Source organism: Mytilus trossulus, unplaced genomic scaffold, assembly GCF_036588685.1.
Source record: "Mytilus trossulus isolate FHL-02 unplaced genomic scaffold, PNRI_Mtr1.1.1.hap1 h1tg000398l__unscaffolded, whole genome shotgun sequence".
Classification (NCBI taxonomy): Eukaryota; Metazoa; Mollusca; class Bivalvia; order Mytilida; family Mytilidae; genus Mytilus; species Mytilus trossulus.
The window spans coordinates 886,676-901,078 of NW_026963347.1; the positions used below are offsets into that span (position 1 = coordinate 886,676).

Genomic DNA, 14,403 nt, shown 5'->3' on the forward strand with positions numbered 1-14,403 from the left:
TAAATATACAGGAGGTAAGATAAATTTGTTTATAATCGTATTTATGGTTTATGTGGCATAACTTATTCTTTTTTAGAGTTTTTACGCGACCATTTGTACTACATGTTACTTGCAATTGGTCTTATAGTTATTTTAAGTATATCCGTAGGAAGCAATGCATGTATTAATCGTAACAATAAAGGGAAGATGTCTCCACAAAAAAATGAAAACCAAATGCACAATAATGATATTAATGAACCAGTGCAAGAACTTGACGTTGATGAGGAGGTTATATATGAAATTTGCTCCTCCGAATACGAATATATTGATGAGAGGCAAATGATTAAGAACGGATGTTCCGCTGCCGTAGATCATGATTTTGACGCTTCCAAAAATTCAAAAGCGGAAGATCCGAATTTCGCTTTACAAGTAGGTCCTTACTTGGATGTGATTGATGATACTTGTTATCAACTGCAGGACAAACATGTACATGGTTGTATACCTAGTTGTCATTCAACCTTAACAAAACTTTCAGAAACCAAACTTCAGAATTATGAAACAATTTTCCCAACAGATCGAACCCAAGAAGTAGGAATCCTACAAATTACAACAGAAGCATCAAACGACACAGAAGATTTAGCGGAGTCGTTTAAAATTCTTCATGAAACTACGAATTCTTCCTATTCATCGAACAGCACTCATTCTTCAGCTGGAAATGATGGAACCAGCACTCAACAAGATGACTATTTAAACCCGTATATGCCGTTAAATACTAATGAAATGGATTATCTCGAAAGTTATTCTGCTCCAATTAGCCGTTCAGGAACAAACATGTAAAAAGATAATAAAGACTGAGGCTTATGAATACACAATTTGATCTCACATTAACACAACATTTGTAATGTTATTACTTCTTGTGTGCTGCGGAATAGTATATAGCAAAATATATATTAAAAAAAAATATATGCATAAATGTTTCAATGTGTTAATGACATTTTAAAAATAAAGGAGAAAAGCAGTATAGCATGCATGTATTTTTATCGCAATCATTCATATGATACAACATAAGTAAATACAGAAGTTTTATTGAGGAAACTCTTACAGTTTACCGTTGTCACATATACATTAAGATTTAAGACAACAAAAAAGGCCAGTTTTACATCATGTCAAAGCGAAATCCCTGACTTTCGAGCTAATTATTCAAAATGGGACTAACTGTCCACTAGCAGATGTATCTGCCTAGTGCTAGAACCATTGATGTATTGCTGTAAATTGTTCACCTAAAGTATGCGTCATCTTAGTTTTAGTCAATTATGTACATGTATATTATAGGCAAATCTCATATTGGGATTTCTGTTGCGGCTCATTTAAGAAGATGTCTCTCCAAGAGTAACTGTATCTCATCATTCACATGCACTCAAACTGGTCTCTTACAACAAGATTACTTGTAAAGGTGCACTACAACACCCGGAAATAAGCAAATTAGAAATGCCATTATTTAAATAATTCATTTGGACAGTTAGGACACATTTGTTAAACATTGGTACAAAAGGATCAAAACAAAACATCAAACAGAACACACACAAAATAGATTATGTCAATGAAATGCACAAGACCTTCTACAAAAAGAGAAATAACAAAAACTCCGAGGAAAATTCAAGCCGGAAAGTCCCTAATGAAACACTCCAAACGAATCGATAACAACTGACTTATTACTGACATGGTACATACATGTTCTAATGTAGTAAAATGGTGTGGTTTTAACCGGTTTAACAGCTAGCTAATTATCCTCTAACATGTATGACAATCTACGGAACGCTTAAACTGTCTTGTGTGGCATGTTCTATTATATGCTGTGGATATTTCATTATATTAAGGTGTTTATGTTTGGTTATAAGCATTGTGATCGGTGATATATCTGGGTAATACCAATTACAGGACGATTGCCCGACTTGTTACAAGATATTGGCCGGATAAGATAAAAAATAGTCGGAACGGTTTTTCTTATTAGATAGACTATTTCTATATTTGAAGACCTTAAAGACACTTAACTATTTTTTATGAAAATCTAACAAAAAATTACTATGTTGCAATTGAGCTTTTCATAAGAATCTCAATGTTTAAAGTAAATACTGAAAATTAAGCTTGAAAACCGTATTTATCGGATATACGACACACACAATTTAGGTCAACTATACGTTTTGGCAAGGTTAAACTTTCTTCCGTGTTAATATAATAGAACAACATGTTGAAGTTTGTACTGTTGATTTCATTGTGAATTATTTTGAATTTCATATGTTTCCGTTTGTAATTGTTCATGGTATTGAAGTGCAAAAACCTATCATTCATTTTCTAATATAATTTCAGGTATCTAAGTTACCGGTAAATCTGATGGAAATAAATAAAAATAAATAGATCGAATTCATAAGTGTAATAGCTTTTAACTTAGTTTATTATAAAAACGCAAACGTCGAATAAATATATAGTTACATTTTTAGGAATTAAGTTTACTTGTCATCAAAACGCTTAGAAAATAATGAAGAAAAAATACACAATCTAACTACCCATTTATTATTTCAACCGCTTACTGGGGTATCTATATCTGGGGGTACCGTAGCTTTTGTAACAATAGCATTATCCAACGGGTCATTAATAAAATTGTCAAGCAGTACCTTAAGATCTGGATGATACATGTATCTTAGACTAGACTAAGTCATTTTATTTTAGTAAGTAAAATCGATTACGGAGAGAAACTGCATTATTCCGGTGAGATTATCGGCCTTATGTACTAATTTAGATGTCATGCACCATTTCGTCTTCAGATTCTAATATCATGACAGTATGTTATATGAAATTCAAAGTTCAAGACACTCCTTTCTATAAAAAAAAATGGAAAACAACACGCTTAATAATTTATTGCGTCCGAAGCGCTTTTCTGAATTTACCTTCATCGGGAACGCTCAAAGCCAAACTTTTGAAATCCGAAGATGTATAAGTACCGAAAATCGTTGAAGAGCTACATGTATATGTCAAAAATGCCTCAAACAAATAGCCAAATTCGTCTAAAACCAACTTTGCCTAAAAAAGTTGAAACCTTAATTTCAGAAGTATCAAGAGCGATATGCATCTTTTCTTATGTAAAAAACATATGTGGAACTATTGCCAATGAGACAACTCTTCACAAATCCAAAAGAGACCATGGCAAATGACATAGCAAAAAATCAATTATAGGTAACCAGACGATCTTCAACAATGAGCAAATGCAATACTGCCTTATCATAAGTTTTAAGGTTTGCTCTTAATTTATACATTTGTAAGAGATAAAAGTTGAAAACTAGATGTGTCGAAATGACACGAATGGCCTCGTCTCAAAAAGTTGACAAATCTGCAATTTCAACAACACATGTGGACACAATCATGATGGTAATCTCACATATCAAAAATCAGCGGAGTGCACGTGACACTAAACAGTTCTTGATCTAACTCATCATAGTTAACTGGCATACCAAAAATAAGCCCAATATCTGCAGGCGTTTAGAGAAAACGTTCATATAACTGCGATTTTCAACAATTTATCAAAGTCCAAAGCTCGTAATTTCCGCAAAAATTAGCGGAGCGGAACGAAACTTATAATAAATTTGATCTGTGAGACTGTGACTCATCATGATTAACTTCAAACCAAACATCAACCCATTATCTGAAGGCGTTGTGAAAAAAGGTCCGTATTACTGTACATGTGATTTTCAACAATTTATCAATGTCCAAAAACCCAAAATTTGTCTTCATACTATTATTGATATATATTGTTACGTTTAGTGCATATCATTTTCAAATCATGTTCATGTTATCGCTTACACATATACTGAGGAGCCTTAAAAACGCAACACATATTTTGATTAATCGGAACAGGTAGGTTGCAGGGCCAGTGTATGGAATTCATGACATCGGAAGAGAAGCGTTGGGTAATCAGTCCAAGGAGTTGAGAGCAACCGAAGTTTAAAAAGCTCTCAGTTGTCTTGGCACACACGAGATTGTCCAGTAGTCTTTGTTAATCGGGAAAATTGTTGTCACAAAGAATGTTTATATTGTTCATATTGCAAAGAAGAATTTTGTAACACTGGCTTTTGTTTTGTGCAAATCCATAGTCAGTTAATTGTTTGGATATTATATCTCGATTTGCCTCTTCTTGACAAATACTGAGTCTTGTGGGTAAGTTGATACCAACTCCCTCTCCACCCGGTAGAGAAACGTGAGTATACAGTGACGACGTCTGTTCCAAGTGTCGGACGTTTAGGTTTGTTTTAAGTCTCCTTATGGTGATAGTTTTGCCAAGTCATAGTTGATCTTAATATATCTACTTTTCATGTTCACCATACTTCGTTCTAAATTACAAATAAGTCAGTATCTGAGTTACCTTAGGTTCCGCATACCAAATGTTTGAACCAAATTGGTGTTTAAACATTTATTTAAAAAAAATGCATATTTGAAAATTAAAATTAAAAAAAGAATACTATCTAGTCTTGCGTTTTAAAAGCCAGGCATTATAATGTATATGTTCCAGATCATAAGGGTATTTGGGCCGTACGCGTACGCTTACGGTCCGGTACGAGCTGACCATACATGTAATTTGATCATGTGGGTAATAAATTAAATTGCAGCAAGCATTTGTCACAATCTTTATTTTACTAGTGATTTTAGTTTTACAAATTGTTATTGATAATTTATTACAATTAGATAAAATGAACAAACGAACAATTGAAATTAAGTATTTGTTTAATTGTATATCTGAATCTTATTTTGGTACTATCGCCCAAGGTGACACAATTCTAGTAACGTAATATTTTTTACATTTTCATGTATGCAGTTCATGCATGATCTTTGCATTGCATTTTGTTATAAAGTTGCTAAATATTCCAAAACAATTGACCTCCCACATGACATTTACTTCCGATATCTTCAATTTCATTGATCATAATTCAATTAATGTATAAGTGATCGACATGCTAGATACAAGAGATTAACATGTTTAATTAGCGTGAATTTAAAAAAAATATATAAAGTTTTTGTTTCAATTACAATTGAACTTTTTTTATTGTAATTTGATAGTTAAGTTTTGTTGATCTGCAATATGCATTTGTATCTAATAAACCTGACCATCTTTTTTTAATATTAGTCAGACCGTACGTGTACGGTCCGACCGTATGAGTATTTTGAAAAAGTACGTATACGGTCCAGACCGTACGCGTACGATCCAAATAATCATACGGTCTGGAACATATCCACTAGTTACTGTTCTAATCAGTCAGACACGAGATTCGGGTCAAACATATCTTACCTAGTTAAATGATAATCCCTTCATGAATAAGTACAAGCGTTAGACACTGTACTCTGGAACAACACGTCGCGTTCACATTTGTTTTGCCTTTTGTTCTTTCTGTGGAATGTTTAGCAGACTGTATTGTTTCGGTTTGTCTTGTTTCTCGCGGTCATCGTGTCATTTTTCGACTTGTTGAATTTGATTATTACCTTAGTGTCTTTGTCTCTTAGTTGCGTTTGTTACCTTTTCTTAATACTTAAGCGATGGCAATATTTGTTCTCTGATATTATAGATATATTAATAAAACTAATACTCTAACCAGTCTGGAGTTTGTGTTCTAAAAACCTTTTTATAGTCTAATCCTTGTTTTATATCGTAAACGGGCCGATGATCAATATTGATTCCTCCCTAGATATAGTTCATGTGCATTTTCAATGTTCGTGATGTATTTAATTTGTTCCAATGTCACCAACCAATAGACGGATTTAGAAGGAACTACCCACAGATGGCAGAACATTTTAAAACACAAACACGAATTGAAGTTAACTGTGCTCAGTACGAGCACTTCGGGGAGCAAAAGATGAAAACTACCGAGTAAAAGAATGTTTAGGAACTTTTCTAAGAATTGTGACAAAATATTTGATAGATAAACAGAAGAATGGCATTTTGTTCTTATCATGTCTTTATCAGTAGGAATATCTAGCAATCCTGCTAAAGCGAGCTGATAAAGTTACTAGACGTGTATTCAAAAAAAATCTTTTTATCAGCAACTTGTCTTATATGTTGTTTTTTTTGTTTTTTTTTAGTTAATTGATACAGTCAGTAATAAAATTGAGAATGGAAACAGGGAATATGTCAAATAGACAACAACCCGACCAGAGAGCAGATGACAGCCAAAGTCCACCAGTGGGTCTTCAACGCAGCGAGTAAAATCCTGCATCCGGAGGTGGGCCTCAGCTGGCCTCTAAATAAACATGTGTACTAGTTCGGTGATAATGGACTTCATAATTAACTCCAAAACATATAAATGAACTAAAATCTACTTTTACGCGTACAGAACATTTGGATAGTTGTTTGGTTGTATCAATGACGTCGCATGCATTTCATTGATAAATTGATGCAGATGGACTTGAGCATTTGACCTTGCTTCATTAATACACGACGTTGTTGCCTAATATTTTGAAGTATCAAGTCCTGTCCATGCATGATCTTTAAAATATTAGGCAGTAAGATAAAAGAGAAAATGTATAAATTGCAGATGAAACATTATAGCAAACTAGGTCAGAACTATTACTTCACTTTTATAGATATCAATACCAACTACCAAGCAAGGACCGAAGTTCATAAACTCGGAAATCAAACGCAGGACTTCGGGAATATCCGAAGAGCTGACAACCTTGTGCCGGAAGTTGTATCCATACTACATGTACAACGGAAGGTTTGGTATTTCTTCTGTTTTCTTCTTTGGTGTGTAATATCCGACACTTTATCGGTGCACCCAAAACTTTAAAGTATGTAAATGTCCACGAGTTCAAATGTATAGTCACATTAGTATCATCAATAAATTATATTTACATAAAAATAAAGGATAAAATCTAAATTCTGGCCTAAAGAAATCATGTACACCATTGTTATCTCTGCATTATGTCCTTCCAAACTGCAGAGAAAAGAATTTTACTTGAGTAGTCCTCTATTTTTGTGAAAATGATTCACTGCATGATAACATACATTATTCTGTTTCATCAAACCAGGGACGTATATATAAGTCCTTGATCAAACAATTGAATTCAGAATCCATTGTGTGCATAGCCAATAATCACCGGCTAGTATCTTCCTTGAACACGTATTTGAATTACTAAATATACTGTCTTATTCATATATGTATGCCTGTATTTTGATTCGAGCGTCACTGATAAGTCTTTTGTAGATGAAATTTAACACCAGTCTGGCGTTTATATTGATTAAGTGGACAGACAACGCTGACTTCATGATGATTAGATTTACATGTATGTACATGTACCTGTGATTAAACGAGCTTTTATACCACCACAGCGGACATCTTTAATATTGCTTTCAATTATTGAGGACCAGTTATTGTTACAATGTATTCCACGAGGACGCGGTGTATCAGTGTATAAAAGATCACACGATGGCCGGAGGACAGAGGTTGATCTAACACTGAAACACCAAGACCCAATGGGATAAATATTTTACATTCCAGCTGTTTCGATTAGACAAACAAAAATACAATTCATAAAATATAGTTTAGAACGCCTCACAACCATTGTTATATAAGTTATATATTACTATATAATACATACCCTTTTTGATCCCCGAACACGATGTTTAAATAAGAAGCCATGTCAACTCGCAACCCCACTTCATATCGGCCCACACTAAATCGACAGTTTCTAAAAAATCGCCCCACTCGTGTTTAACAACTCGCCCCACTTATGAAAAAGGATAAAATCACATTGAACAATCAGTCTGACAACTCACTTATTTATGAAAAGGGTTAAAATTTCACTGAATAAACTCATTTAAGGTCTGCCAACTCGACCCACTTATGAAAACGTCTTGCTTCCTTTAAATATGTTTAACTACTGAGAGTTGGTATCTAGTCGTCATGGTGTAGAGGTATGTGCTGTGGGTTGATATACGAAACGTCTTTAGTTCGAATCTCAGCATAGAAAGTGGATTTTTTTCTACATGAATTATGAACGTGTGTCTTCTCTCAATAAATAATTCTAGGTTTTAATGTGGGTATGGCATTCCCGCCAAAATGTCTCGAAAAAAAAATAAACTCACACCGGGGTGATCTGGTAATGATGATCCGACTCAGATCACCCCTGGGATGTTACAGCTTGTGAACAGTAACTCTTCCAATTTTTAAATTTGACAGATCGCAGTATGACAGACAGGATAGATAAATTTCGATAGTCATATAATATTTTGAGTTCAAAATTAGTCAATCGATAATTTCAAATTCTTTTTTTTTTCAAAAACGGCGTTTTCATTAATGTTTTCTATAATGCTACGATTTCGGAAGCTCATCTTGTCTTGTCATTATTATTTAAGATATCTGCTCACATATTTATCTTCTCATTAAAAGATTTTTAGAAATGAAGTATTTACAATTCTTGATAGAACAAATCTCTAATGATTTATCAATCTAATCAACATCACAAGCAGTTCAATATTTATTATATAACTTTGGACATACTAATTTGTATTACATCTGTTCTTGTAAAACTTATAACAATTAGCCTTTCTGTCGGAAACTGTAATATTCGGCTAAAATTACCAAAAAGTGACGTTACATGTACCATATTATTAGCGAGTTCTGCTATATATAAATGCTCGAATTAAAGCTGACTCGCCAAAATCTCCGCAATAATAATTAATATGGTCAAATATTAGAAATAAAAAGATCATCAGTATTATTAATATCAATTGGAAATTATGTTGAAAAAAGTATGACTTTTACATAAAAAAAATATTTGTAATTTGTTTCAATCTATGTGTTATGTACTGTTTTGTAAAAGGTGAGACGTTCATAACAATACATGTACATATATTGTATTGTATTATATATTATAACTCTTTAACATCAAAAAAGGCAATTTCCTAATTAACGAAGATTGGCCTGAGGACACTAATCCAATTAATAATATTACATAAGATCAGACAATGATACTATTTATATTAATATAAAGAACAATTATATATTCATTTTTAATGAATAACTAAGTGACTTTGTAAGCCGTTGTTTGTTTATATATAAGACAGTAACCCACGAATTTCCAAACATGTTTCGACAGCAAAATCATCTATGTGTACGTTAAATGGAGTAGTTCAAGTGTTGTATTTTTTAAAAGAAAACTTCAGTTTGAACAGTCCAATGCATTTAGATCTTGTAGATCTCGTAAGAAACTAATATTTATCAATTGGATTTATTGGCCTGGAACATGTCATAGTGACTTTTATTCTAAGTGAATTAAGAATAGAAACCAGGACAACATTTTCTTTGAAATTATATTAACATATTAGCAATAATTGTTTAAAACATTCAGAACATATGAAACTCAGCCGAATGGATCAAGTTCACCACTGGAAGAAAATTAAATATTAAGGAATTCAACTTTGAGACTTTTTGTTTTGCGGCATGGAGTGTGTATACATTAACGTCGGTGGGACATTGTTTCAGACGAAACTCTCAACTCTTCAGAAATACCCTGATACACTGTTGGGTTCAATAACAAATTTATCCGAATTTTATAATAAGGAACATGAACAGTTTTACTTTGATAGAAATCCAGAACTTTTTAATACTGTGTTGGACTATTATAGAAATGATGTTATTCATCTTCCAACACATTTATGCGGATGGTTATGGAAGTCTGAATTAGAGTTTTGGAAAATTCCTTTAGCACACATCTCAGAGTGTTGTTTCCAAACTTACGTCAAATACGACGAGAAAGAGACTACAGCGACAAAGCTAAGAGAAATGTTTGCGACAGCGTCATTTGAAAATTCCTACTCACCTTCTCCATTTAATAAAATTCGACACAGAATATGGCAGTTCATTGATGAACCGGCTTCATCCACGTATGCTAGGGTAAGTAAAACTAGAGATTGTAATATCCGTTTTACGCCATAACTCATGGTGGTGCTCCTACTAAAGGAGGGAGATACAGAACATACATAAATACATATCTACATTGCAAAAGTATCACTATTAACCACGATCGAAATAAAAGCCAAATGTAATATAAGCAACCCTAATTTGAGGTCTTTTACACTCGTTTCATAATAGTTACCTTGTCTTCATAGTAATCTACCAAATCTCATATGTATTTTTTTAATAATCGAGTCAGAAAATATAACGATGCCATACATTGTACCAACAATAAACTTAATTCTTTAAACTCAACAACTTTATATTAAATTAATTCAATTTTCGTTTGATTTTTTTTTAGTTTGAATAAAAATAAGAATATTATTTCTTTTTTGTTGAATTACTAGTATAAAACCATTTAAACCGGAAAACCAACGGTCTGATCTATTAAAAAAAAACGAGAAACACGTATGAACCACAGCAACAAACGACGAAGAGCTGAACATGATGTTAAACATGGTTGTGAGCGCGCTCAACCCACTCCTTAGTCTGTAACAGTTGTGCTAAAACACAACATACGGAAACACTGTTAACTTCAATTGAATAGGACTTGACTCATCAGTTCTGTACTATGCCCAAAACTATCATAAAAAGGCATAGTTACAGTACAACCACTTAATCAAAGCTCGACCAAAACTTATTTTCAACTTCAGTAGCTGCTTCTAAATTCGATTCGTATAATAATTCACGTAGGACTGAAAACAAGAAATATTAATTTTACTGTTCTTTTTATGTGTTTATAACAAGCAATGTGTAAACATCTACATTTTTTTTCAGGTATTTAGCATCATTTTTCTCGTCACGGTGGTTGTTTCAGCAATTATACCATGTCTACAAACACACCCAAACGTCCGGATACAACGCTTCAACGAAACAACGATAGACCAATATATCCTGCTTAATCCTGACACATGGGTTAATCCTGATAATCACAAGGAAGTCCTATTACTGTCTACATATGAGCCGTCTTGGCTTTATAATTTGAACTTGTTTACCATAGTTTTCTTCACATTGGAATCTATTGTACGTTTCGTGTCGTGCCCATCGAAATGCAGGTTTTTCTTGGAATGGTTAAATGTTTTAGATCTTTTCTTAAACATAGTAATGTGGTCCCGCTTTATCATCGCCCTGAGCATTTCAGATGTCATAGCTGAGTCACAACATGTAATACTAGTGCATTTTATCAGTTTTTGTTCCGCAGCCTCTGTATTGCGCTTACTTAAGTTTTTTAGGGTTGCAAAACAGTACAATAGTTTGCGAATATTATTTTTAGCAGTTAGAGCAAGTTTTAAGCAGTTAGGATTACTTTTGCTGACATTTATGATAATTGCATGGGTCTTTTCAAACATAATTTACTATGCTGAAATCAGACAGCCAGACACGTTCCCTAACATGTTAGATGGATTGTGGTGGTCAATGGTTACCATGACTACAGTAGGTTACGGTGATATGTATCCGAAAGGGCCATTGGGGCGTGTCGTTGGAGCCACGTGTGCGATGATTGGCATACTTGTTATAGCTATGCCAATAGCAGTCATTGCAGGGAATTTTGATGATCTCCATAAGACAAACAATGAACGAGAAAGTTATAACAGGATTCAGAAAGAGAAGGAAACAGAAAGAAAAGAATCAATTAATTCAGCACTTTCCAAAGAGAACAAAATTGTTCCATTCATGAAGTCAAAAGAAGAAAATAATACGGAAAATTTTCTAACTATCAAAATGTAATAAATTACCATTTCAACATGTTTAAATAAATGGCTCATTATTTATATTAAGTTAAACGTTTGAGGTCAAATTGAATGTATGAATTACTAAGAATTATGATTTTGAAAGCAGTCCCATTATACATGTACTCAATAGACCATTAATGTAATGGATAAAAACACATAACAATGTATGTCGTAGTCAAAGATACCATTTTGTTCAATCTCTATTATAAAATATTTACACTACGATCGATTTATAATTTGACACACTGTAATTCATTTTTTTCATGTTGTTGGGTTACTGTCTCAATGACTTGTACATTTCATCTACTCTATTTCTGTTTTGATGAAAGTACAAATTCTGTTATGACTTCAGTTCAATTTTCAATAAACTTTTTTATATGAAAAAATGTTTTGCCTTAAGGTACGATTATATAATAAAATATTCTAATCAATTGATTAGTAAAGCCCACACCAAAAACAAAATGACAATTGGGTAAAATGTTATATTTCTTTCTTAACATGTTTTAAAGAGAGGCGAAAGATACCAAAGTCACATACATGTACAAACTCATTTATAAGTCGAAAATAATCTGACAACGACATGGCTAAAAAAGAAATAGACAAACAACAGTACACACAATACAACACTTAAGACTGAGTAACACGAACTCCATCAAAATGTGGGGTGATAGATGGTGCTCTGGAAGGATAAACAGATCCTGCTCTAAATGTGGCACCCGTCCTGTTGATCATGTAAGTACAAACCAGGTGATATATCTATTCGGTAGATCACATTCGGGGAAAGTGGGCGTGATTGTATTTAACATGCAGTTACTTCTTCAATTGTAAGAAGTTATACAGCATTAATGGGTTTTTTTTAAATACTGTACAATCATTCTTTAAAGTCAAATTTGTCAAAAATACTTTATGTTGAACGTATTATGAGCATGACTTTATCAGATCACTATACGAATACTTAAAATCTAGACGAAAAATATGTCGCGGATTTGTTCTAGTTATTCTTCACGGCCGACACTCGGCTAACCGAGAGATAGGTCGGTTAATCTATATTGAGTATGCGGCTATATCGGCGGTGGGTTTGTTAATCGGGTTGGCTAAAATCTGTTAATCAGGTGTTATCGTGAAAATCCGTGCAAGGTCATTATGTTTCATTGTATAACTTTTTAATTATATTTATATCATAAAAACTATTCATGTCTGACAAAATGATTTGGAGTACTGAATCCAGTGGTGTAATCCTTTTTTTCTAGCTTCAATAAACGATCTATAAAATGAAAAGGCGAGTTACTCATCAGTAAATTTATACACATTTTACACACACAAAATGTACACAAAAATGACAAGTTGGTTGAGTTTACTTGTATGCAATCTTTTGAACATCGAAAAAAGACTGGCATTATGTTTGTTTACCATATTAACATCAATATGTTAAAAATCTATACGAAAAACTTTATTTTGGTGACATAAATCAATTTTTGATAAAAATATGGTCTGTTAATGCACCGGTGGTTAATGGGTCGGATGTATAAAATTTTGTCTGTTAATTGGTCTGTTAAGAGTTATGAATGCCATTACTAGTATAATTTGATTGTTATATGGGGTGTTATCTGAATAAAGGGATAGGCTCAAGATTAGTGGCTAGAATAAATGGAAACAAAACAATAACAATGAAACATAAGTTTAGGCAATGGAATCTGAAAATTGTTGGAATGACTTTAAAAAGTGAAAATCAAAGTAATATTAATTTCATCAAAGAATGGTCGCATATATCATGTGGATTCTGTTTCATTGATATGCATGGCACCAATTTGTCATTTACATAGTTAACAAGTACATAAATCAGAGAAAAAGTTTGTAATGTTTTGATTTTTTTTTTATCAAATGAATTGAAATATGTTTATAATGCAAACACAAACCTTTCAACATCAACCTTTCTCTACACCACCTTGAATGTCACTCGATAGAAAAACAAGCACGTTTGCGGACTCGGCGAGTCGGCTAAATGACTTACGATATCATAGGAATACATCATTACTCGAAAAATAAAATTAATATTTTACATTTATTGTGATTTTCAGGAATATAAAATTGTCTTGTTGTTACACTTTAAATCAGCACCCAACACTAATATAAAAAAAACCTTATTAATGTATATTTCTTGTTTCGAACCACGGTTTAGAACTTAATTGCAACAGACATTTCCTTAAGCGGCAGACAATAAGAATGATGACTCGGTACAAAGGAAAATACATACCGGAAATAAACTCCTCATAGATACCAGGATTGAAATTTGATATTTGCGCCAAACACGTTTCGTCTACGAAAAACTCATCAGTGACGCTCGAAAAAAAATGTTTAAAAGGCCAAAAACAAAGTTGAAAAGCATTGAGGAAATGCAACTAATACCGGCGTCACACATCAGCGTATAGCTCCGGCGTGTTAAAAATCATTTACGCTGCCAATATGCTTTATGCGTGTGTTGTGCGTACTATAGAAGCGTACCTAAGGCTAAGCGTTTATCTGGCGTTCAAGAAACGTATGTTGGCGTATGTTGTATGTTTCTTTATGCTAAATAAAAAATTCCTCGGGTTGTAGCGTTCATCAAGCGTATTTACTTTCCTTCAGTGGCTAGAGGTATAAAGGGAGGGTTGATATCTCATAAACATGTTTATCCCCTCCGCAATTTTGCGGCTGTC

At 33.1% G+C, this 14,403-nt stretch overlaps 1 protein-coding gene across 1 annotated transcript; it reads left to right on the forward strand.

The window, feature by feature from the left end:
• Nucleotides 1-9,390: 9,390 nt before the first annotated feature.
• Nucleotides 9,391-11,746, forward strand: LOC134702113 (potassium voltage-gated channel protein Shaw-like). The gene is made up of 2 exons (XM_063563208.1): nt 9,391-9,914; nt 10,752-11,746. Exons 1-2 carry the CDS (start codon nt 9,462-9,464, stop codon nt 11,700-11,702), a joined length of 1,404 nt encoding a protein of 467 aa, XP_063419278.1. The 5' UTR covers nt 9,391-9,461; the 3' UTR covers nt 11,703-11,746.
• The last annotated feature ends 2,657 nt before the right edge of the window (nt 11,747-14,403 follow it).

What these genes read in the sequence shown, in the direction of transcription:
- LOC134702113 (XM_063563208.1), top strand. Translation starts at nt 9,462, where the DNA reads ATGGAGTGTGTATACATTAACGTCGGTGGGACATTGTTTCAGACGAAA. An exon ending in CTTCATCCACGTATGCTAGG is followed by an intron (nt 9,915 to 10,751) that starts GTAAGTAAAACT and finishes ATTTTTTTTCAG; the next exon opens with GTATTTAGCATCATTTTTCT.